The sequence below is a fragment of the Scyliorhinus canicula genome, chromosome 17, assembly GCF_902713615.1.
Source record: "Scyliorhinus canicula chromosome 17, sScyCan1.1, whole genome shotgun sequence".
Taxonomy (NCBI): domain Eukaryota; kingdom Metazoa; phylum Chordata; class Chondrichthyes; order Carcharhiniformes; family Scyliorhinidae; genus Scyliorhinus; species Scyliorhinus canicula.
The window spans coordinates 94,596,503-94,622,296 of record NC_052162.1 but is presented as its reverse complement, the minus strand read 5'-3'; the positions used below and the strand labels follow the sequence as shown (position 1 = coordinate 94,622,296).

Below are 25,794 nucleotides of genomic sequence, written 5' to 3'. Positions count from 1 at the left end.
ACGAATATTTGAATAAAAAGAGGCTGGCAGAGCTAAGAGGAAATTGCAGAGGAGTGGGCTTAATTGGCTAATTCTTTCAAAGAGCAGGTCGAAACATGTTGGGCTGCATCAGCTCGATTGTTAATTCAGCCTTCATGAAATTGCAAATAAGTACCAAGTTTTCCCTCACTGTATGCAGCAAGGTCTGTCATCATTAAGCTTGTGTGCCTTTTAATGCGCACATCACACTTTGTTAATAAGTGCATGATGAAAACTTATGAAAAATATTTCCCTGAAACCCCAGTTTGCCATTGAAATTCCAACAATCAACATCCTAAAATAGTTAATTTCAACATGCTAAAATAGTTAATTTCACATTCTTTTTCCCTCCTTCACCTTGTACTAAATGGTAGATTTAACACTTTAGGAACCAGTCATCTGTGACTGTGACATTTCTCTCACAAGCACAATATTTCGATCGTAACAGATCTGCATACCAAGAACTGCTAAATTTGGTCAACTCAACACAACAGCTCACATCCTTTTTCCATTGTTAAGGTCCATGGCAGAACGAAAAGAGAAACAGTAATTTCAAAATTCCCAGTGACAAAATTAAAAATGTTGCAAAGTGCTTCAGAGAATGAATTGTCTTTTTGAATGCAAGCTTCATGTTGGCAAATGTAATAGCTGTTGTGCAACACCATCAAACCATAAACAAAGATATAACCATGTTCTTGGTACTCGTTGAAGTACGAGTGTTGGTTAGGACACCAATAAAACTGCCTCCTGTTTCAACAGCATAATGGGATCTTTAACATTATGAACAGGAAAGGCCAGTTGTCGTGATCCACGTAGGTACCAACGACACAGGTAGAACAAGGACAGAGGTTCTGCGAAGGGAGTTTGAACAGCTAGGATTTAAAAAGGTATTTAATCCCCAGATTTCTACCTGAGTCACAAGCTAATTGGCACAGGATCACGAGTACAAGAGTAAGAAGGTAAATGTGTGGCTCAAAGATTGGTGTGGGAGTAATGGGTTTGAATTCATGGGACATTCGCACCAGTACAGGGAAAGAGGGGACCTGTTCCAATGGGACAGCCTTCTACTGAATCATGCTGGGAACAGAGTCCTGGCGAATCGCATAACTAGGGCTGTAGATAGGGCTTTAAACTAAATAGTGGAAGGGAGGGGGGTGGGGAGAGAGTTCAGTTGCATGGAGAATTAGAAAATCAAACTTAAAGGAGGAGGTAGAATTGCAGGTTAATGACAAGGACTTTAAACTAGTTAAAGGAGCCAAGGGCTCAGGAAAGGTTAGTAAAGTTTCCAGAACATGTAATAGACCAGAGAGCATAGAAGGTGGAAGAAATCTAACTTCAGGCAGATCAAAAAAGGTGACAAGTATGAGAAGGGAAGTAGTCAATGCAGGAATGAGGGTATTATACCTAAATGTGCACAGTACACAGAACAAGGTAAATGAGCTTGTTGCGCACAATGAAATTGGCCAGTACAATGTTGTCAGCAACTCAGATGTGGCTGCAAGTGGATCAGAGTTGGGATCTAAATATCCAAGGATATATGTCCTATCGAAAGGGCAGACAGATGGGCAGAGGACGGGGTTGTATTATTAATAAGGAATGTAGCATAGTGGTTAGCACTATGGCTTCACAACACCAGGGTCTCAGGTTCAATTTCCGGCTTGGGTCACTGTCTGTATGTAGTCTGCACGTTCTACCAGTGTCTGCGTGGGTTTCCTCCGGGTGCTCCAGTTTCTTCCCACAAGTCCAGAAAGGAGTGATATTAGAGAATTTTGACATTCTGAATTCCCCCTGTGTGTGCCCGAACAAGCACCGGAATGTGGTGACAAGGGGCTTTTCACATTAACTTCATTGCAGTATTAATTTAAGCCTACCTGTGACAATGATAAAGATTATTATTAATAAATTCGCTAGCAAGAAGTGGTATAGGCACAGAATCTGTGTGGGCAGAGTTGAGGAATCGTAAAGGAGAAGAGCTGATGGGAGTTATGTACTGACCCCCTCGCAGTAGTCAAGATGTGGGAAAGAAAATAAATCAGGAGACAGAAAGGGCACATAAAGGCAATATTACAATAATCATGGGGGACTTCAAAATGCAGGTGGACTAGGAAAATCAGGTTGGTGGTGGATCCCAAGAAAAGGAATTTGCGGAAGATCTAAGAGATGTTTTTTGGAGCAGCCTGTGACAGAGACCACCCCCCAGGGAACAGGTAATTCTGGATTTGGTGATGTGTAATGAGACAGACTTGTTTAGGGAACTTAAGGTGCAGGAACCCTTAAGTGGCAGTGACCACAATATGATAGATTTTACCCTGCAGTTTGATGGGGAAAAGCTGGAATCAGATACATTACAATTGAATAAAGATAACTACAAAGACATGAGGGAGGAGCTGGCCAGACTTGATCGGAAAGGGTACCCAGCAGGGAAGACAGTGGAACAGCAATGGCAGGAGTTTTTGGGGGTTACTCGGGAGGCGCAACAGAAATTCATCCCAAGAAAGAGGAAACATGCTCAGAGCAGTGCATCCATGGCTGACGAGGGAAGTCAAGGACAGAATAAAAGCAAAAGAAAAAGCAGAAAAGTGGCGAGGATTAGTGGGAAGTCAAGGATTACATAGAACATAGAACTAGGAGCAGGATTAGGCCACCTGGCACCTCGAGCCTGCTCCGCCATTCAATGAGATCATGGCTGATCTTTTGTGGACTCAGCTCCACTTTCCGGCCCGAACACCATAACCCTTAATCCCTTTATTCTTCAAAAAACTATCTATCTTTACCTTAAAAACATGTAATGAAGGAGCCTCAACTGCTTTACTGGGCTTGGACTTCCATAGATTCACAACTCTTTGTGTGAAGAAGTTCCTCCTAAACTCAGTCCTAAATCTACTTCCCCTTATTTTGAGGCTCTGTCCCCTAGTTCTGCTTTCACCCGCCAGTGGAAACAACCTGCCCGCGTCTATCCTATCTATTCCCTTCATAATTTTAAATGTTTCTATAAGATCCCCCCTCATCCTTCTAAATTCCAACGAGTACAGTCCCAGTCTACTCAAACTCTCCTCATAATCTAAACCCTTCAGCTCTGGGATTAACCTAGTGAATCTCCTCTGCACACCCTCCAGTGCCAGTACGTCCTTTCTCAAGTAAGGAGACCAAAACTGAATACAATACTCCAGGTGTGGCCTCTCTAACACCGTATACAATTGCAATATAACCTTCCTAGTCTTAAACTCCATCCCTCTAGCAATGAAGGACAAAATTCCATTTGCCTTCTTAATCACCTGTTGCACCTGTAAATCAACTTTCTGTGACTCATGCACTAGCACACCCAGGTCTCTGCACAGCGGCATGCTTTAATATTTTATCGTTTAAATAATAATCCCGTTTGCTGTTATTCCTACCAAAATGGATAACCTCACATTTGTCAACATTGTATTCCATCTGCCAGACCCTAGCCCATTCACTTAACCTATCCAAATCCCTCCGCAGACTTCCAGTATCCTCTGCACTTTTCGCTTTACCACTCATCTTAGTGTCGTCTGCAAACTTGGACACATTGCCCTTGGTCCCCAATTCCAAATCATCTATGTAAATTGTGAACAATTGTGGGCCCAACACAGATCCCTGAGGGACACCACTAGCTACTGATTGCCAACCAGAGAAACACCCATTAATCCCCACTCTTTGCTTTCTATTAATTAACCAATTCTCTCTCCATGCTACTACTTTACCCTTAATGCCATGCATCTTTATCTTATGCAGCAACCTTTTGTGTGGCACCTTGTCAAAGGCTTTCTGGAAATCCAGATATACCACATCCATTGGCTCCCCATTATCTACTGCACTGGTAATGTCCTCAAAAAATTCCACTAAATTAGCTAGGCATGACCTGCCCTTTATGAACCCATGCTGCGTCTGTCCAATGGGACAATTTCTATCCAGATGTCTCGTTATTTCTTCCTTGATTGTAGATTCCGGCATCTTCCCTACTACCCAAGTTAAGCTCACTGGCCTATAATTTCCTGCTCTCTGCCTACCTCCTTTTTTAAACAGTGGTGTCACGTTTGCTAATTTCCAATCCACTGGGACCACCCCAGAGTCTCGCGAATTTTGATAAATCATCATTAGTGCATCTGCAATTTCCCTAGCCATTTCTTTTAGCACTCTGGGATGCATTCCATCAGGGCCAGGAGACTTGTCTATCTTTAGCCCCATTATCTTGCCCATCACTACCTCCTTAGTGATAAAAATCCTCTCAAGGTCCTCACCTGCCATAGCCTCATTTCTATCAGTCGCTGGCATTTTATTTGTGTCTTCCACTGTGAAGACCGACCCAAAAACCTGTTCAGTTCCTCAGCCATTTCCTCATCTCCCATTATTAAAACTCCCTTCTCATCCTCTAAAGGACCAATATTTACCTTAGCCACTCTTTTTTGTTTTATATATTTGTAAAAACTTTTACTGTCTGTTTTTATATTCTGAGCAAGTTTACTCTCATACTCTATCTTACTCTTCTTTATAGCTTTTTTAGTAGCTTTCTGTTGCCCCCTAAAGATTTCCCAGTCCTCTAGTCTCCCACCAATCTTTGCCACTTTATATGCTTTTTCCTTCAATTTGATACTCTCCCTTATTTCCTTAGATATCCACGGTCGATTTTCCCTCTTTCTACCGTCCTTCCTTTTTGTTGGTATAAACCTTTGCTGAGCACTGTGAAAAATCGCTTGGAAGGTTCCCCACTGTTCCACCATAAAGTCTTGGCTCCCAGTCTACCTTAGCTAGTTCTTCTCTCATCCCATTGTAATCTCCTTTGTTTAAACACAAAACACTAGTATTTTGTGTTGGGATTGGGATGTCTTTAAAAGCGAGCAGAGGACAACTAAAAAAGCAAGGGGGGGGGGGGGCGGGTAGATGAAACAGGAGTGTGAGCTAGCTAGTAACATAAAAGAGGATAGCAAGAGTTTTTTTCAATACATAAAAAGGTAAGAAAGAGGCAAGAATAGCCATTGCGACCACTGGAAACGTGGCTGGAGTAGTAATAGGAAACAAAGAAATGGCAGAGGAACTGAATAGTTCCTTTGCATGAATCTTCACGGTTGAAGATACGAGTGAGATACCAAAACTCCAGGAGAATCAGGGGGCAGAGGTGAGTATAGTGGAAACTGAAAGGTCTGAACTGTCTATCTTTATCTTCAAAACATTTAATGAAAGAACCTCTACTGCATCACTGGGCAAGGAATTCCATAGATTCACAACCCTTTGGGTGAAGAAGTTCCTCCTAAACTCAGTCCTAAATCTACTTCTCCTTATTTTGAGGCTATGCCCCCTAGTTCTGCTTTCACCAGCCAGTGGAAACAACCTGCCTGCATCTATCCTATCTATTCCCTTCATAATTTTAAATGTTTCTATAAGATCAGCACTCATCCTTCTAAATTCCAACGAGTACAGTCCCAGTCTACTCAACCTCTCCTCGTAATCCAACCCATTCAGCTCTGGGATTAACCTCGTGAATCTCCTCTGCACACCCTCCAGTGCCAGTACGTCCTTTCTCAAGTAAGGAGACCAAAGGTGAACACAAGTACAACACTGCAAGAATAGCACAACTAACAATGCAGCGCTCCCTCAGCATGACAATTAACTGTTAGCATTGATTATTTGCTCAGCTCCTGGTCTGCAGCACGCACATACAAGGCAGGAATCCAATAAAGCAAACCAATCCAGCACGTTTTCAGCGAAACTGTACTATTAATCTCAGGTCAGGTTTCATGTGTAGGATCATCTACATTACCAAGCCTCTGTGCTTAAACTACAATTTTCTGTCTGCTTAAACTACAATTTGCTGTCAGCAAGTAGTTTTCCCCATCAGACACCAACAGACACTGCACTTGGGACAAAGCTGAATTTGGCAGCAATGTAGAACTACACGTTAACTCTGATATGGATTAGATTTTCTTTTCCCTCCACCCCCCAACACCCAGATTAGTAGAACATGGATGGGTACTGGAACTATAATCCTCCCACCAACATTGCTGTATTTTGTAGATCTACAGTGCCTACCTTTGAGGAGGTAATGATCTTTGTTGGTGATCTAGAAGGTAAAAGAGACACATGTTATTCTTTCAGGGTAATTGGCAAGAGATATTTTAACATAATAGCCCATGGCAACTAGCACCATTATATCACTCAGAAACTACAAAGCAGGCAGAATATTTTTGGTAAAGAAATAATTTTTTGACTTCGCGCAGCATTGGAAGAGCTATAGCCAGATCAGTTGAATCACGCATGTCAAGTGAAATTGAAGCTGTTACTTGTGAAGTTGAGGAGAATGGTTCGCAAATAGCCCATTAATTTCACAAATTAAACAACAGTGGAATTATTGAAAGTTTACAAAGTAGGACCTGCAAAATGATTTCAGGATGAACATCAATCAATACGCGGACTCAAATTGTGCTTCAGTTCAGTTCCGGTGAGTAGAAGGTACACAAGTCACATGTAGTGAAATTGACAGGATCTTCAGTGATTACTTACAACAGACCATTCATGTCAGCCTTGTTCACAGAGAAAATGATCCACTTCAGACAAGGTCACCTGAAGAATGAGGTAGGTCAGTCCATTTAACTGACATTTGCCACCAGAGCATTCAACTGATTTTTTTTTTTAAGGGTTTAAATTTTTGGTCTTCGGTTTTTGACACCTCCTGACAGTCAGCCTGAACTTGCAATTCCCATAGTCCCCGAGTTCCACGGGCTGCTTTCCCCTTGGAGAGAGAGCTGACTGGTGGCGATTTAACCTGAGGGTCACTGCACCGCATGCGAGGTCGAGAAGGTGGGGCCTTCATGAATAACCTTGGCTGATATAGGAATTGAACCTGTGCTGTCGGCGTCGATTCAGCCGGCCAGCCAACTGAGTTCACCGACCCCAAAGAAAGAAATATGGAACACTTCACGAATTTGCGTGCCATCCTTGCGCAGGGGCCATGCTCATCCCCTCTGTATCGCTCCAATTTTAGTATATGTGCGAGCACTAAAAAGCATGAAATGAAAGTCACCACAGACTCAGAGGACCATAGGCTGCTCTTCTTTGAGAGAGAGAGAGCGCTGACTGGTGGTGATTTAACCAGAGGGTCACACCACACCTCAAGCAAAGTACTCAGGGTAACCTCAGCTGGTATGGGAATTGAAGCTGCACTGTTGCCTTCACTCCACATCATGAACCAGTCATCCAGCCAAGTCCACTTTCCTTACAATTGCAGTTTTAACTTGAAATTATGCTTTTGTTCTCGGTATCTTTGTCTCAAGGGTTTCGTAATATAGCGCCAATATCAAAGCCGAAAATCTGAGGGTTTCGTTTTTCATTCCTGATCCAATCATCTGATTCTAGAAATTAGCCATGGGGCTCTCGATGTTGATTCTGGACAGGGATGTTTGTGCCTTCGTCAGAATTAAATGCACTAAGGACGCCACAGCGGTGCAGTGGGTAGCTCTGGCTGCCTCATGGCACCGAGGACGATCCCAGCCCCGGGTCACTGTCTGTGTGGAGGTTGCACATTCGCCCTGTGGCTGCCTGGGTGTCGCCCCCACAACCCAAAGATGTACAGGGTAGGTGGATTGATCACGCTACGTTGCCCCTTAATTGGAAAAAAAAAAATGTAAAAAATAGGTAAATGCACTTTTTAATGACCAGGCCAGGTGGAGTGATAGTTTTTCAGCAGACTCCCACAATAAAGCGCAATGAAATCTTTGTCGTTCAACATTTACAGAGCAATAGTTCCACCTGATCAGTTTCAAATCTACTGCCCCCAGATATTTAAGCCCTTCATCAAACAAGCTCCATATTAGTAAGTATATTTCTAGTTTCCTCCTAATATGCAATGCCTTCAATTTCATCATGCTTGGATTTATCTATTTGCAAATTTTCTAATTTTTGTGGCTTTTTAAATTCATTCATGGGATGTAGGCATCACCGGCTAGACCTGCACGGTTGCAGTGCATGCGGTATAGGTACACAGTGCTGTTAGGGAGAGTGTACCAGCACTTTGACCCAGCAACACTGAAGGAACGGCAATATATTTCCAATGAGTGACTTGGAGGGGAACCTCCAGGTGGTGGTTCTTATGTGTTTGCTGCCCTTGTCCTTTGGATGGTAGTGGTCGTGGGCTCGGAAGGTGCTGCCGAAGGAGCCTTGGTGATTTGCTGCAGTGAATCTTGTAGATGGTACAGACTGCTGCTGTTCTGCATCAGTGGAGGAAGTGAATGTTTATGGTCATCCCAATCAAGCTGGTTGCTTCGACCTGGATGGTGCAGAACTTCTTGAGTGTTGTTGGAATTGCACTCAGCTAAATGAGTGTGACTTGCACCTTGTTAATAGGAGGCAGGCTTTGGGGAGTCATAAGCAAGTTACTCACCCCAGGATTCCTTGTCTCTGACCTACTCTTGATCCACAGTATTTATATGTCTCGTCCAGTTTAGTTTCTGGTTAATGACAAGCCCAGGGTGTTTATTTTGGGGGATTCAGCGGCGATAATGCCATTGAATGTCAAGGGACGATAGTTAGATCCTCCCTTGTTGAAAATAATCTTGATGTGGAGATGCCGGCGTTGGACTGGGGTGAGCACAGTAAGAAGTCTTACAACACCAGGTTAAAGTCCGACAGGTTTGTTTCAAACACGAGCTTTCGGAGCACAGCTCCTTCTTCAGGTGATACCTCTCCAGTCACCTGAAGAAGGAGCTGCGCTCCGAAAGCTCGTGTTTGAAACAAACCTGTTGGACTTTAACCGGGAAAATAATCTTTGCCTGGCATTTGTATGATGTGGTGATGCCGGCGTTAGACTGGGGTGGGCACAGTAAGAAGTCTTACAACACCAGGTTAAAAGTCCAACAGGTTTGTTTCGAATCACGAGCTTTCGGAGCACAGCTGTTTCATCAGGTGACTCACATTGAGGATGGGGATATTACTATATCCTCCAGTGCACTGCTTAATTGTCCAGCACCATTCGCGGTTGGATGTGGCATGACTATAAAGCTTAGATCTGATCTGTTGGCTATGGAATCACTTAGCTCTATCACTTGATCCTGATGGTGTTTGACAGAGAAAGAAAAAGAGAAAAGAAATCTGCAAAAAGACACACACACTGGACTGATAACCGCAAGATTTAGATGGAGTGTGAACTTTTCAGATGCTGAAGCTGTATTTATCCAAAACTGTGTTTTTATTTTTATTTTGAATATTTGCAATTTCTTGTGGCTCAGCTACTGGAATCTATTGGAACAAAGGGTTAGATGGATATCTTGCATTCAGTTAATTGAGTTCCAGATTTTTATGGAATTCAAATTTCACTATCTGCCATGGCAGGATTCGAACCCAGGTTCCCAGGCATTACCTGGGACTCTGGATTAATGGTCCAGTGACAATACCTCGACACTATCACCTCCCCTTAATCTCTTAAACAAACCATTTGTATATGATAGACTCCAAGCTTGTTCATTCATTTCAGGATGTGGGTGCCATTGGCTGGGCCAGCATTTATTGCCCACCCCAAAATGCCTTTGAACTGGGTGGGCTTTGAAGGCCATTTCAGATGGAGGTTCAGGGTCAAAGACTTTGCTGTGGGTCTGGAGTCACATTTGGGCCAGACAGGGCGAGGATGGCAGATTTCTCTCCTCAAACGGCATTTGTGAACCAGATGGGTTTTTATGACAATAGACAATGGTTTCATGGTCATCATTAGACTTCTAATTCCAGATTTTGTATTGAATTCAAATTGCACCGTCTGCCCTGGTGGAATTAAAACCAGTGTCGCAGAGTATTGCCCTCGGTTACTGGATTATTAGTGACAATACCATAATACCACTGTCTGCCCTGCAGATACTTTATTTTCAAAAGTTAAATATTTTGGACCACATGAACTATATATTCACAACAATAGAAACGGAATATCTGCTGAGATAAAGTTAAAATTAATGGAATTTTGGAGTGGGAGGTGGTGCATGGCTGAAGAAACTGGATTTACTAAAAGAAATGTATTATTCCAATACAAGAAATTTTCCATCTGTCTTTTAAGTCCTTGGGCAAGTTAAAAGTGACTAATTAGTGGTTACCTAGAGTGGTGTTTGGAAGAAGCTGTGGCATAGTGATATTGTGACTGGATGAGTAATGCAGAAACCCTGGTCCACAGCCAATGAATGAATTAAAAAACGATATTTGTGAAATGCAATCAATGGCGCAGGGCACGATTTCACAGAGCGAGACATTGACATCACTATGAAACAAATTTCTGCCAACACAAATTTTAATATTACATTCCCAACTTTCAAGATATGGAATTTAAAAAAAATAATTGAAAAAGTGGTTATAATGCTGCTCAAGATTTTTGCTGAGGGTCAGAGGACGTTTTGTAATTCCCAGACAGGTGAAGGCTGAACTCATGTCTGAATGTGCCTCTGGCAGGTTCTGAACATGCAAATGACAGTGGGTGGAATGCCTCCCTTGCTTAGACACTCACAATGTGAAATCAGCTGAGTCCAAACTTCATATCTCCAAGTTCAACAAATATTTATGCAGAAATCAGTTCATCATGGTCCAGCCACCATTAAAACCTCATTGTGTCTCCACAGCTTCCAATTTTGAATTACTTGACAATGGAAGGACTGACCAAGAGCCAAAAGTGTCTTCAGATGACCAACAGTACTTACTCCAAGCCCGAGGGAGAGATCAGATCAAAACCAACAGGACAAGAGCCAATTTCTCCAGCTAAGAGAACCAGAACCAGAACCATGACTAACAATCAGACAGCTAATGCATTACGAGGGGGGACTAATTGATTTCTACCTGCCTCCACATCTGGATTTCCTGAGACTTCCAAATTTCATTAATCTCCAAAGTGCCACGAGAGAACCCATCCAGGCCTACACCGCGTATACCTTAAAAGACTTGATCCGAGTGTGATTTTCTTAGTGTATTCTGTTAATATTCGAGCTGCATCTTTCATTCTCTGGAATCCATCTTTACTTGTGTATTTGCCTGTGCATGAAGGAGTGAGCGTTTGTCATTTGTGTTTACATTTTAGGATGCTGTGGGAAAAAAACTTTATATTTTCTTCTGATTTAATCTTACCCGAAAGCCCGCTTTATGTTTATTACTAAAGATCACAACGATAAAAAGGCAAAAAAAATCGCTCTAAATTCACATCTTATTACAGACAACTGAGAGCTGAGGGGGAAAGATTATCCCACCATCTCTCCCCACTGATAACAGATAGAAACATAGAAAATCGGAGTAGTCCAGTCAGCCCTCTGAGCCTGCCCGACGCCATTCAATACGAGCATAGCTGATCTTCTACTTCAACGCCATACTACCACTCTATCCCCATACCTTGACTTTTTCATCTAAAAATCTATTTCCTTCTTAAATATCTTAAGTGACTTGGCCCCCACAGCCTTCTGTGGTAGAGAATTCCACAGGTTCACCTCCTAAATCAGTCCTAAATCGCTGAGCCCGATATCCTGAGACAGCAACCCCTTATTCTAGAACACCTCCCCGCTTTGCAGGCCAAACATAATCTCTGCATCCAGTCTGTCCAGCCTTGTCAGAATTTTATAAATTTCAATTAGACCCTCCTTTCATTCTTCTGAACTCCAGTGAACACAGGCCTCGACGACCCAATCTTTCCTCATATGACAATCCTGATATCCCAGGAATCAGTCTGCTTAACTTTTGCTGCATTCCCTCCATGACAAGTGTATGCTTTCTTTGATAAGGAGCCCTAAACTGAACACAATAACTCCAGGTGTGGCCTCACCAAGGCCCTGACAGCTGCAGAAAAACATCCTCTCTCTTGTACTTAGTCCTCTTGCAATGAAGGTCAACCATCACTTGCCTTAACTGTTTGCTGTAACTGCATGCTTGCTTTCAGGGACTGGTGCACAAGGACACACAGGTCCCTTTGTATGTCAACATTTGCCAACTTATCACAATTTAAATAATACGCTGCCATTCTGTTTTTCCTAACAAATTGGATAGCATCACACTTTTCCATGTAATACTGCCTCTGCCATGTATTTGTGCAGTCACTCAACTTGTCCAAATCAAGTTGAAGACTTCTTTGTTTTTTTTAAATTGGAGTACCCAATTATTTTTTTTCCAATTAAGGGGCAATTTTGCGTGGCCAATCCACCTACTCTGCACATCTATGGGTTGTGGGGGTGAGACCCACGCAGACATGGGAGAATGTGCAAACTCCACACGGACAGTGACCCGGGTTCGATCCCGTGAGGAAGCAGTGCTAACCACTGCGTCACCATGCCGTTCCAGCTTGAAGACTCTTAACATCCTCTTCACCACTCACATTCCCAAGTTTCATGTAGACAGCAAACTTGGGAATATTACATTTGGTTCCTTCTTCAAAATCATTGATGTACATTGTGAATAGCTGGGGCCCATGTCCCTTGCCAGTTTACTCTCGGACTCTTATTTTTTCCACTGTGAATCAATCTTTGGGTCCTCCTTTAATGAATATTGAACTGCTCCAAATCCTCAAGCTTGCTACTTGTTCTAGCAACTTCATATGGCAAACATAATACAATTCATATTTTCTATTTTTTTCCTTTTTTATCCGCAGGTGCAGAAGACTAGATTTTGTCATCCTGTTTTACTTGCCATCAGTCATCTCCATGAGCTAGCAATGGAACAGCTTGCAAAACAATTGTCTGCAATACTGGCTTCAATATGTATTTTTGGCTTCAATTAACTATCTTTGTGTTGAAAATAACAAGGCATACAGACTATTTTAAAAATAAAATTAACTTGCAACCCCATTTATTAAACTGCTCAGGTCTGATCCTAGACTGCAAAGTGAATTTTTCTACGTGAAATGTAAATTGTTAGAAAGCAAGAGAAGGGATTAAAGAAACGCAAATCTATCTGTTCCTATAAAAGAGCTTGTTCAAGATTATCCAGTGTATTATTAATGCTCGGTTGAAGGAAGAGGCTTATAATGTTCTCAAAAATAGTACGAAGACCAAAGATCAGGAGGATTTTAAAATTCAGCAAGCGATGACCAAATAATTGGTGATGAAGGCGAAAAACAAATAAGAATAAACCAAGAGGCATGAAATCAGTTCAGTGCTTTTCAAACTTTATTTTCCCGGGACCCACTACTGGGCGGCACGGTAGCACAGTGGATAGCACTAGGGACCCAGGTTCAATTACCGGCCTGGGTCACTGTCTGTGCGGAGTCTGCACATTCTCCCCGTGTCTGCGTGGGTTTCCTCCGGGTGCCCCGGTTTCCTCCCATAAGTCCCAAAAGACGTTCTTGATAGGTGAATTAGACATTCTGAATTCTTCCTCTGTGAACCCGAACAGGCACCAGAGTGTGGCGACTAGGGGATTTTCACAATAATTTCATTGCAGTGTTAATGTAAAGATTATTATTATTGTTCTCTCATACTATACTGAGCCGGTTTAGCTCACTTGGCTAGACAGCTTGTTCATGATGCAAATCAAGACTAGCAATTCCCTGCCTTCTCAATTTTGGCGCTCGCTTGAGGTTAAATCACCACCAGTCATGCTAAATTGCCCTTCGTGTTAAAAGGTTGGGTGGGGTTGCAGGGATGGGGTGGAGGTGTGGGCTTAATTAGGGTGTTCTTTCCAAAGACTGGTGCAGACTCGATGAGCCGAATGGCCTTCTTCTGCACCGTTAATTCTATGATTACTCAGTTCAGCTTTGTAATATAGCTGAGCACCACAGTTGTGCTTTTATCAGAAAAAACCTTGTTTGAATCCTTAAACAGAAGAAACCCTTCCCATATGGATTTTAAAATCTTAATGATGTCTTTAAGGTTTTGAATAATGCTGTAAAAAATAGTTTTCAAAAGGTCCACGTTGACTGCCATATTTTTGTTAGCGGCAGCTCGAAGGGTTGGTAAAATTGATATTAATTGACCTTTGGGGATGGAAATAAGAAAGGGGGTTAAGTAGAATGTTTTTTTATGGTGTGGAGTTGGAACCACAATGGCGCACTTGATGATAGATGGGCACCAAATTGAATTCCTGTCGTAAAATGTTACACAATATCGCAGCTGCCAAGGACTGCAGTGCAATGATGTCCTGTCAGTATGTCTTATCAATGGAACCTGGTGAGGTGGACCAATATGTCAGCTATAATTGTTCTCACTTGGCTCAGGTCCCACCCGCCTGCCTCCATTCCTACATGGAGGGAAGCATGAAAATACGGACTTCGATGAGGAAAAACACTCAGCAGAAATGACGGCATCGGTGGAGAGATATACAACTAACAGATATCAGGAGCAAGCCACATATCAATACCGATCAATTACTTCAGATGGTATTGAAGTCGAAACTGCTGAAGCTCAAAACAAATGAAAAATCAAATCTCTATCCAAAACATTAACGGTTTACATTTCAGGTGCCAACGGGGCTGTGTATTTCTGGGAGTTTCTGACTATCTCAGACATGATGATGTCTTTGCTGTTTTAACAAACATTTGGTAAGTTTTAATTAGAGCTTCCAAACTTGCAGTTGGTACTTTCCAAACAGAGCAACACACAAAATCAATGCTGGGTCAATCAACGTCTTTGGATTCTGCGGTGATAGGAGATTGAGGTAGTTTTCCTGGAAGGGTGGTTCACCCACCCCAATTACTCAATGGACAGAGCATTGACTTACGCATCTATTCCACGTTTAAGCTTGCGAACCTAAAAAAGGGAGTGACTACTTGCAAATTTTAAATGACCTTTATAATTCCCTGAATGTTTGCTAAACTTATCATTGTAATCCTTATCCTAGAGTGCTTTCCAGTTGATTTCCCCCCCATTGATAAAATCAATGTCTTATTTCAAAGACAGCAAACAATATGCTTTATGCCTACTGGAATAGCACAGCCATTTAGACACAACAACAACACAGAAGTCCTGACCAATAAAAAGCAGCTCGCTTGTCCAGCATCCAATTTTTGAAAAGCCGCAACTTCCACCAGGGGTAAATGCAAAATCATCTTCAAACTCCATGGCCCCCAGCCTGAACGACTCATTAATTGAACAGACTGTGAGGAGGGGTTATTGGGTTACGGGGATAGGGTGGAAGTGAGGGTTTAAGTGGGTCGGTGCAGACTTGATGGGCCGAATGGCCTCCTTCTGCACTGTATGTTCTATAACTTAAAAGAGTGTCTTTCACAACCCCCGGATGTCAAAGAGCAGCCAATTTGCAACCTTATAAAACGCCAATGAAATAAGTGACCAGATGATCTAAATAATAAGTACCAGTGAGGAATTGGAGAATTCATCTGCTATTTTATATCCACTGAGCCAAGCAGATCTAATTTGTAACTACAATGTTTAGCACAGTGACAAATATCACAATGTTTGCTCAATCCTTTCACCACTGAAGTCAAATTTGAAGTAATCCACATGATCGAAAGGTAACAATACAGATGAGAAGGCTATGACTGAAGATACTAATTCAAACCTTGGGGAAAGTTTGAGAAAGTTCTATTTATACCTGTGCCATAGCTACAAAACGTGCATCTTCAGCAGAGCTCTCGCTCCCCCAACACAATTCTGAGGTCGTAGGCCGAAGAAAGTGAAGCTTGAACAATTTGTGTTGATGTTAATTTACTTAAATGGAAAGAAAATTGTCTGGACAGCATAGCCAAAATATGGCCCTTTCCTCACATCACCATCCTGGAACAAAAGCTCCCTGATTAAGGGCAAATGACAGTAAACTGTGTTATCTGGCACTCTACCAAGCAGAATTCTCTGGTAACGAGAAGTTCTGACAGTTCAATTTGTTTAAAAAGCCAATCACTATGTTTATATGACCTATTCTTTAAAATATCTAACAATACCAATAGATTGCAGATCTGCAGTTGTTCTTGGGGTTTAGATTGAAATTATTGGGTCAGTTTGGTTGATTGTGCCTTCATCCTGTGTCCAGGAATAATGGAACACCACGTTAACTGGCATTTTTAACGAACTGGCATCACCCATACCCCAAGAATGCCAGGTAACAAATATTTTAAAATTATGTTGTTTTTGAAAAAGGGAAGAAAAATCTCAACTGTTCTCTCTGTGTGCAACCTTCTTCATAAGCTGCCCAGAACAGAAAACTGGGGATGGGAACTGTCAAAGAGGAAGGGGATGGGAACTGTCAAAGAGGAAGGGGATGGGAACTGTCAAAGAGGAAGGGGATGGGAACTGTCAAAGAGGAAGGGGATGGGAACTGTCAAAGAGGAAGGGGATGGGAACTGTCAAAGAGGAAGGGGGTGGGAACTGTCAAAGAGGAAGGGGGTGGGAACTGTCAAAGAGGAAGGGGGTGGGAACTGTCAAAGAGGAAGGGGGTGGGAACTGTCAAAGAGGAAGGGGGTGGGAACTGTCAAAGAGGAAGGGGGTGGGAACTGTCAAAGAGGAAGGGGGTGGGAACTGTCAAAGAGGAAGGGGGTGGGGAACTGACAAAGAGGAAAGGGGTGGGAACTGTCAAAGAGGAAGGGGATGGGAACTGTCAAAGAGGAAGGGGATGGGAACTGTCAAAGAGGAAGGGGATGGGAACTGTCAAAGAGGAAGGGGATGGGAACTGTCAAAGAGGAAGGGGATGGGAACTGTCAAAGAGGAAGGGGATGGGAACTGTCAAAGAGGAAGGGGATGGGAACTGTCAAAGAGGAAGGGGATGGGAACTGTCAAAGAGGAAGGGGATGGGAACTGTCAAAAGAGGAAGGGGATGGGAACTGTCAAAGAGGAAGGGGATGGGAACTGTCAAAGAGGAAGGGGATGGGAACTGTCAAAGAGGAAGGGGATGGGAACTGTCAAAGAGGAAGGGGATGGGAACTGTCAAAGAGGAAGGGGATGGGAACTGTCAAAGAGGAAGGGGATGGGAACTGTCAAAGAGGAAGGGGATGGGAACTGTCAAAGAGGAAGGGGATGGGAACTGTCAAAGAGGAAGGGGATGGGAACTGTCAAAGAGGAAGGGGATGGGAACTGTCAAAGAGGAAGGGGATGGGAACTGTCAAAGAGGAAGGGGATGGTTGCAGAAGAGGAGTGACCTCAAAATCCCTCCTCCAGACTGCCAGGTCCTCCACCATCCACTCACCCTCACCCACCCTACCTCGAGTCCAACGCAACCAACCCCACTCCACTCCACTCAAACCCAACCCCTTACTTACCCCAACCCCCCCCCCCCCCGGTTCATCAGACCAAACCCTTCCGACCCCCCAAACCATCACCTTTAAACTCAGCAATATGAAGCCAACTGCAGAGCTCCTATGCTTACCCAGGCCAAGGGTCATCTAAGAGCACTGATGAGTCTGGAACCTTCTGGTTTGCATGGCTCCGTTCCAGGACAACTGGAGTCATCCAGCAGAGTCAGTACATGATTCAGCAGTAAACGTCTGAGCTTACAGATCAACTTGGACAGACCATGAACACAGAACATACAGTGCAGAAGGAGGCCCCCAGCCCCTCCCTCAAAACACCAGCCCCTCCCTCAAAACACCAGCCCCCAGCCTCTCCCTCACCCAGCCCCCAGTCCCTCCCTCACCCCCCAGTCCCCCCTCGCCCCAGCCCCCCTCACCCCCCAGCCCCCCCCTCCCTCGCCCCAGCACCCATCCAGTCCCTCACCCCAGCCCCTCCCTCAACCCAGCCCCCGCACCTCCCTCTCCCTCTCCCCAGCCCCCGCCACTCCCTCTCCCCAGCCCCCCGCCCCTCCCTCTCCCCAGCCCCCCGCCCCTCCCTCTCCCCAGCCCCCCGCCCCTCCCTCTCCCTCTCCCCAGCCCCCCGCCCCTCCCTCTCCCCAGCCTCCCTCGCCCCTCCCTCCTCCCCAGCCCCCCGCCCCTCCCTCGCCCCCCGCCCCTCCCTCACCCCCCGCCCCTCCCTCACCCCCCGCCCCTCCCTCACCCCCAGCCCCTCGCCCCTCGCCCCTCCCTCGCCCCTCGCCCCTCCCTCGCCCCTCCCTCGCCCCCAGCCCCTCCCTCGCCCCCAGCCCCTCCCTCGCCCCCAGCCCCTCCCTCGCCCCCAGCCCCTCCCTCACGCCCAGCCCCTCCCTCACGCCCAGCCCCTCCCTCACCCCCAGCCCCTCCCTCACCCCCAGCCCTCCCTCACCCCCAGCCCCTCCCTCACCCCCAGCCCCTCCCTCACCCCCAGCCCCTCCCTCACCCCCAGCCCCTCCCTCACCCCCAGCCCCTCCCTCACCCCCAGTCCCTCCCTCACCCCCAGTCCCTCCCTCACCCCCAGTCCCTCCCTCACCCCAGCCCCCAGTCCCTCCCTCACCCCAGCCCCCAGTCCCTCCCTCACCCCAGCCCCCAGTCCCTCCCTCACCCCAGCCCCCAGTCCCTCCCTCACCCCAGCCCCTCCCTCACCCAGCCCCCAGTCCCCCTCACCCCAGCCCCTCCCTCCTCACCCCAGCCCCTCCCTCACCCCAGCCCCCAGTCCCTCCCTCACCCCAGCCCCCAGTCCCTCCCTCACCCCAGCCCCCAGTCCCTCCCTCACCCCAGCCCCCAGTCCCTCCCTCACCCCAGCCCCTCCCTCACCCCAGCCCCCAGCCCCTCCCTCCCTCACCCCAGCCCCCAGTCCCTCCCTCCCTCACCCCAGCCCCCAGTCCCTCCCTCCCTCACCCCAGCCCCCAGTCCCTCCCTCCCTCACCCCAGCCCCCAGTCCCTCCCTCACCCCAGCCCCCAGTCCCTCCCTCACCCCAGCCCCCAGTCCCTCCCTCACCCCAGCCCCCAGTCCCTCCCTCACCCCAGCCCCCAGTCCCTCCCTCACCCCAGCCCCCAGTCCCTCCCTCACCCCAGCCCCCAGTCCCTCCCTCACCCCAGCCCCTCCCTCACCCCAGCCCCCAGTCCCTCCCTCCCTCACCCCAGCCCCCAGTCCCTCCCTCCCTCACCCCAGCCCCTCCCTCCCTCACCCCAACCCCTCCCTCCCTCACCCCAGCTCCCAGTCCCTCCCTCCCTCACCCCAGCCCCCAGTCCCTCCCTCCCTCACCCCAGCCCCCAGTCCCTCCCTCCCTCACCCCAGCCCCCAGTCCCTCCCTCCCTCACCCCAGCCCCCAGTCCCTCCCTCCCTCCCTCACCCCAGCCCCCAATCCCTCCCTCCCTCACCCCAGTCCCTCCCTCCCTCACCCCAGCCCCTCCCTCCCTCACCCCAGCTCCCAGTCCCTCCCTCCCTCACCCCAGCCCCCAGTCCCTCCCTCACCCCAGCCCCCAGTCCCTCCCTCACCCCAGCCCCCAGTCCCTCCCTCACCCCAGCCCCCAATCCCTCCCTCACCCCAGCCCCCAGTCCCTCCCTCACCCCAGCCCCCAGTCCCTCCCTCACCCCAGCCCCCAGTCCCTCCCTCACCCCAGCCCCCAGTCCCTCCCTCACCCCAGCCCCCAGCCCCTCCCTCACCCCAGCCCCCAGTCCCTCCCTCACCCCAGCCCCCAGTCCCTCCCTCACCCCAGCCCCCAGTCCCTCCCTCACCCCAGCCCCCAGTCCCTCCCTCACCCCAGCCCCCAGTCACTCCCTCACCCCAGCCCCCAGTCACTCCCTCACCCCAGCCCCCCAGTCACTCCCAAAATCCACTCTGCACTTACGCGACCGGTGACGAGGCCAAGTGGACATCCTCCGCCGCATCATAAAACTCCTCGGCATCACTGGTATCGGACGCCATTGACGTGCGCCGCTGCTCTACCGGCCCGAGCCGCTGACCGGGGAGAGAGACACCGGAGCTGAGTCCCGGGGGCGGGGGGAGAGGGCGCGAGGTGAGGCCTGGAGAATGCACGGCTGCGCGCCGCCGGACCCGGGGCTGGGCATGCGCCGACGGCACTCGGAACCGAGCCTGCGCATCGCTCGCCCCAGGTCCGGGAGCCGAGCCTGCGCACTGAACATCCACAGGAAGACCGCCCCCTGGGGCAAGGGCCAATTATCACCCTGAGTCCTGGGAGGGTAGCTGCTGAATTCAAACAACATTTATTCAAAATGCTGGAAATATATGGCAGTGATCTGGATCTTGCAGTGCAGGGGACAATGTCAAAGTTTACAGATGACACAAAACTTGGAAGTATTTTAATCTGCGAAGCAGAGAGTGTGGAACTTTAAAAGGCATAGACCAGTTGGTGGAGTGGGCAGAGAGGTGGCAGATGAAGTTCAGTGCGAAGAAGTGTGAGGTGATGCATTTTGGTGTGAAGAATATGGAGAGACAATACAAAATAAGGGCTAAAACTCTTAATGGGGTTCAGCAGCAGAGAGACCTGGGTGTGTATCATTGAAGGCAGAAAGACAGGTGGAGAGAGACGCTACTGAAGAATATAGCATATTGGACTGTATTAATAGGGGCATAGAATACAAGAGCAAGGAGGTTACGCTGAACTTATACAAGTAAGTAGTTAGACCGCAACTGGAATGTTGTGTACAGTTCTGGGCGCCACATTATCGGAAGGATGTGAACACAATGGAGAAAGTGCAGAAGAGTTTTACAAGAATGGTTCCAGGAATGAGAAACTTTAGTCATGAGGACAGATTGGAGAGGATGGATCTGATCCACACAGGCAGCAAGTATCTGTACCTGCTGGACAAGGTCACGAGCTGAGGCTCCGCAATTTCTGAATTCAGGATCCCTCTGACTGCCTGCCTCACTTGCAGTCACATCCTACTGTCTCTTACCACTGGCCGAATTTGAGGTACTTAATCTATGAGGTGTGACTGCCTCCTGAAAGAAAGCGTCCAGGTAACTCTTCCCCCTTCCGAATGTGCTGCAGTGTCGGAAGCTCAGACTACAGCTCATCAATTCTGTGCTGGAATTCCTCGAGTGTGTGTCTGTGTGTGTGTGTGTGCGTTTGAGAGAGAGGTAAGTGTGTGTCTGAGAGAGGTGAGAGTGTATGTATCTGAGAGAGGTGAGAGTGGCTGTGCCTGAGAGGAGAGAGTGTGTCTGAGAGAGATGTGTCTGAGAGAGAGGTGAGAGTGTGTCAGAGAGAGAGATGTGAGCGTGTGTCTCAGCATTTCTTGGTGAGAGGTGTGAGTGTGTGTGCGCGTCTGAGAGACATTTGAGACTGTGTGCCTGAGGGAAGTGAGAGTGTGCCTGAGAGAAGTGAGAGTGTGTCTGAGAGAGGTGAGTGTGTCTGAGGGAGTGTGAGAGAGTGTGTGTGTGTCTGAGGGAGTGTGTGTGTGTCTGAGGGAGAGGTGAGAGTGGGTTTGTGTGTCTCCGTAAGAGTGTGTGTCTGTTGTCACAAGCGTCCTTCCTATTTATTCCTATTTGTTCCTGTTTATTTCTTGTTTATGACCTTAATTCCCCTTTTAGTTTTGCCATTAGAATTTTGATCGATGGATATTTATTGGAGCTGTAATTTCTAGGGGATGCAGCCTGTACCTTTAATTCAAACAGCAGAAGGCTGTGCTGACTTAGACTGGTGATTACTGATTGGCCAATGTCAGTGCTGATGTGGTTTGATTGATTTAGCTGGTAGTCAATGACTCGGCCAAAGGGTGGTGCTTTGCCGGGTAACCAGTGGAGATTGGATCTGATTGCACTGGAATGTTTCAGTGCTTCAACGGTTGTGCGCATGTGCGTTGAAGAGAGAGGTGAGTTTGTCTGAGAAAGAGGTAAATGTGTGTGTGTGTCTGAGAGAGAGGTGATTGTGTGTGTCTGAGGGAGGTCAGTGTCTGTCTGAGGGAGGTCAGTGTGTGTATGTCTGAGAGAGAGGTAAGTGTAAATGCCTGAGAGAGGTGAGAGTGTGTGTCAGAGAGAGGTGAGAGTGTGTGTGTGTCCAATATGAGAATCTGCCTGTGGTGAATGTAATATATATACATATATGATATTTCACACAGTCTTTGTAAGAGCAGTAGCGCTATCCTACCACTAGGGGGAGTAGCTCTGGGAGTACTCAGGAACTTGTACTGGGCTCCACCCTTGGCTCGACCCATGACTCCTCCCCCTAGTGCAGCTGTATAAATACCCTTGTCCAGAGTCAGCCTGAGTTCACTAAGAGTTCATCAACGGGTAACAGGCTGGCTCTGAAGTAAGTCGATTAAAGCCTAGATTCATATCGGAACCACGTGTCTGGTGAATTGATGGTTCCATCAATTTAATCGACTTAAGAACAGTAAAGATCGATTATGGAATCAGCCCTCAAGCCTGGACGCCTGGAACTCGACCCGCAGGATGCAGAGGCTAAAGAAATCTTCTCCCACTGGATGTGGTGCTTCAAGGCCTACCTAGCAGAAGCGAGCACAGCCGAAACGACAGAGGATCAGAAGCTAAGTCTACTGCACGCGAGGGTGAGCCACAGAATCTCTACGCAACTAAACTCGGCCAGTTCATATACTGCGACGCTAGCAGTTCTCGATAAAATTTATGTAAGGCTTATTAATGAAGTTTACGCTCGCCATGTGTTCACGACTCGCCGCCAGCGGCCTACAGAATCACTCGCCGAATTTCTTTAAGGAACTCAATAATTTGTCCAATGACTGTAATTATCAAGCGGTTACCGCTGCTGAACACAGGGAACTTGCTGTACGCGATGTTTTTGTAGCGGGCCTCAGGTCTAACTATATGCGCCAACGACTGCTGGAAAAGGGGGCCCAGGACTTAGAAATGACTGTGGAAGCTGCTACCACGATGGAGGTCTCCTTCCGCAGCCTTAACTCGTTCCCCGCGGACTCCGCGACCCAATCATGGGCCCCCGACCAGCGACTCTCCCAGGCCTGTGCTACGCGGCCGCCCAGCCACCATGCTGCCCCAGCCAGCCACCATGCTGCCCCAGCCAGCCACCATGCTGCTCCAGCCAGCTACTATGCTGCTCCAGCGTGCCATTTCTGCGGCCATAACCAGCACCCGCGGCAGCACTGCCCGGCCTGCAACGCGACCTGCAGCAGCTGCGGGCGAAAGGCCATTACGCAAGAGTGTGCCTCGCTAAAAGGGCCCCAGCTTCCAACTCCCCAGCGACTCTAAGTAATTGCTCCCCTCACTCGCAGGGCCCGAAACGCTGCGGCCTATGCCCCGACTCCGCCCCCTCCAGCCACGTGCGATCCATGGGGGCCGCCATCTTGGAAAACCTCCACCACATGGCCGGCCACGTGCAACTTATGGGGGCCGCCATCTTGGATGCCATCTTCCTCGCCGCCCGCCACATGCGATCCACGGGCCCAATCGGCATCTCCGCGCTCGGACAACTCTGCGGAAGAATTCGAATTCGACTATGAACTCAGAGGGCAGTCATCATGGGGCCACTCCAGCACAGCTGATCGAGCCGCCGACTACCCGCAACTCAGCGCGGTCACCCTGGACCAATCACGACCAAAGAATCTACGAAACTCGATGGCAGAGGTCCATATCAACGTTACAAAATGCCATGCCTCTTCGACTCCGGGAGCACGGAGAGCTTCATACATCCAGACCTGGTAAGACGTTGTTCGCTCCCCGTTTTCCCCGTGCAGCAAACTATCTCGCTTGCTTCAGGCTCCCATTCGGTCCAGATCCAGGGGCGCACCGCCGCGACCCTCACAATCCGAGGCGCTAGCTACTGGAAATTCAAACTCTACGTTTTGCCCGAACTCTGCGCGCCACTCTTATTAGGCCTAGACTTCCAATGCAACCTCAAGAGCCTCACCCTCAGCTTCGGAGGGCCCCTGCCCCCACTCACGATCTGCAGCCTCACTACGCTGCAAATTCCCCCCTCCTCCTCTCTTCGCCAATCTCACAAAGGACTGTAAACCCGTAGCCACTCGTAGCAGGCGGTATAGCCTGCAGGATAGGGTATTTATCAGTGAGGGGGTTATAGAGGCCAGCAATAGTCCCTGGAGAGCTCAGGTGGTGGTCGTTAGGACCGGGGAAAAATTCCGTATGGTGGTCAACTACAGTCAGACTATAAATAGATTTACGCTCCTCGACGCGTATCCCCTCCCCAGGATTGCAGACATGGTAAACCAGATCGCCCAGTACCGGCTCTTTTCCACGGTGGATCTGAAGTCTGCATACCACCAGCTCCCAATCCGCCCGGAGGACCGCCACTACACGGCATTTGAGGCCGATGGCCACCTCTTCCATTTCCTCCGGGTCCCTTTCAGCGTCACTAATGGGGTCTCGGTGCTCCAACGAGCAATGGACCAAATGGTGGACCAGTACGGGCTGCGGGCCAAGTTTCCGTACTTGGACAATGTCACCATCTGCGGCTATGACCAGCAGGACCACGACTCAAACCTCCACCGTTTTCTCCAGACGGCACAGAAACTGAATCTCATGTACAACAAGGAGAAATTTGTTTTCCGCACAACCAGACTAGCCATCCTCGGCTATGTCGTGGAAAACGGAGTCCTGGGCCCAGACCCGGACCGTATGCGCCAATAGAACTTAGAACTCCCCCTCCCCCAAGGCCCTCAAACGGTGCTTGGGCTTCTTTTCCTACTACGCCCAGTGGGTCCCTCAATATGCGGACAAAGCCCGCCCACTCTTTAGGGCCACACGATTTCCCCTGTCAGCCGAGGCACGCCAGGCCTTCGACGGCATCAAGGAGGACATCGCCAAAGCGGTCATGCGGGCGATGGATGAATCCACTCCATTTCAGGTAGAGAGCGACGCCTCAGAGGTAGCTCTTGCAGTCACGTTAAATCAGGCAGGGAGACCAGTTGCATTTTTCTCCCGTACCCTCTCCGCTTCAGAACTCTGACACTCTTCAGTCGAGAAAGCCTCCACAATGGCTTGTGCTTCTATCTGTCACTGGAGACACTACCTCGCAGATAGGAGGTTCACCCTCATCACCGACCAAAGATCGGTTGCCTTCATGTTCGACAACTCGCAAAGGGGCAAAATTAAAAACGATAAAATTCTGAGGTGGAGGATCGAACTCTCCATCTACAATTACGATATTAAATATCGACCCGGGAAGCTCAACGAGCCTCCGGATGCCCTATCCCGCGGGACATGCGCCAGCGCGCAGATCGACCGATTGAAAGTTATCCACAATGACCTCTGCCACCCGGGGGTCACCCGGCTCGCCCACTACATCAGGGCCCGAAACCTGCCTTTCTCCAACGAGGAGGTAAAAGCGGTCACCAGGGACTGCCTGATCTGTGCGGAGTGCAAACCGCACTTCTATAGACCAGACAGGGTCCACCTGGTCAAGGCTTCTAGGCCCTTTGAACGCCTCGCGATTGATTTCAAAGGGCCACTCCCCTCAACTAACAAGAACGTTTACTTTTTAAACGTCGTAGACGAGTTCTCCCGTTTCCCATTCGCTATCCCGTGCCCCTACATGACCTCCCACACAGTCATTAGGGCCCTGCATAGCATCTTCACCCTGTTTGGTTTCCCCAGCTACGTACACAGCGACCGGGGTTCGTCTTTCATGAGCGACGAGCTGCGTCAGTACCTGCTCGACAAGGGCATTGCCTCGAGCAGGACTACCAGCTACAACCCCAGGGGGAACGGGCAGGTGGAAAGGGAGAACGCGATGGTCTGGAAGACCGTCCTACTGACCCTCCGGTCTAGAAAGCTCCAAGCCTCCCAGTGGCAGAGAGTCCTCCCAGACGCGCTTCACACTATTAGGTCCCTTTTGTGCACGGCGACCAACCAGACCCCTCACGAGAGGCTCTTCAATTTTTCCAGGAGCACTACCACGGGGGTCTCACTTCCAGCATGGCTGAGGACGCCGGGCCCCGTACTTCTGAGGAAACACGTCAGGGAACACAAAACCGACCCCCTTGTTGAAAAGGTGTGCCTGCTCCACTCCAACCCCCAGTACGCATTCGTCGAGTTCCCTGACGGCCGTCAGGACACGGTATCCCTCCGGGATCTGGCACCCGCCGGATCCAGCGC

At 48.3% G+C, this 25,794-nt stretch overlaps 1 protein-coding gene, 1 long non-coding RNA gene and 1 pseudogene across 3 annotated transcripts in view; 1 reads left to right on the top strand and 2 right to left on the bottom strand.

The window, feature by feature from the left end:
• The window catches only part of wdr44 (WD repeat domain 44), a 93,967-nt gene extending 74,145 nt beyond the window's left edge, over positions 1 to 19,822 (bottom strand). Inside the window, exons 1-2 of one of the 2 annotated variants that reach the window (XM_038774570.1) lie at positions 19,580 to 19,822; positions 6,067 to 6,097 (exon numbers count right to left, since the gene is read on the bottom strand). In XM_038774570.1, the coding sequence (XP_038630498.1) occupies positions 6,067 to 6,097; positions 19,580 to 19,656 (108 nt within the window). In that variant the 5' untranslated portion in view covers positions 19,657 to 19,822. The remainder of the gene's footprint in view (positions 1 to 6,066; positions 6,098 to 19,579) is intronic. The other variant, XM_038774569.1, reaches the window with a different exon arrangement.
• On the bottom strand, positions 6,936 to 7,033 carry LOC119952516 (annotated as a pseudogene).
• LOC119951408 overlaps positions 19,623 to 25,794 on the top strand; it is a 174,132-nt gene continuing 167,960 nt past the window's right edge. Inside the window, exon 1 of the long non-coding RNA XR_005457611.1 lies at positions 19,623 to 19,747. This is a non-coding gene — a long non-coding RNA (uncharacterized LOC119951408). The remainder of the gene's footprint in view (positions 19,748 to 25,794) is intronic.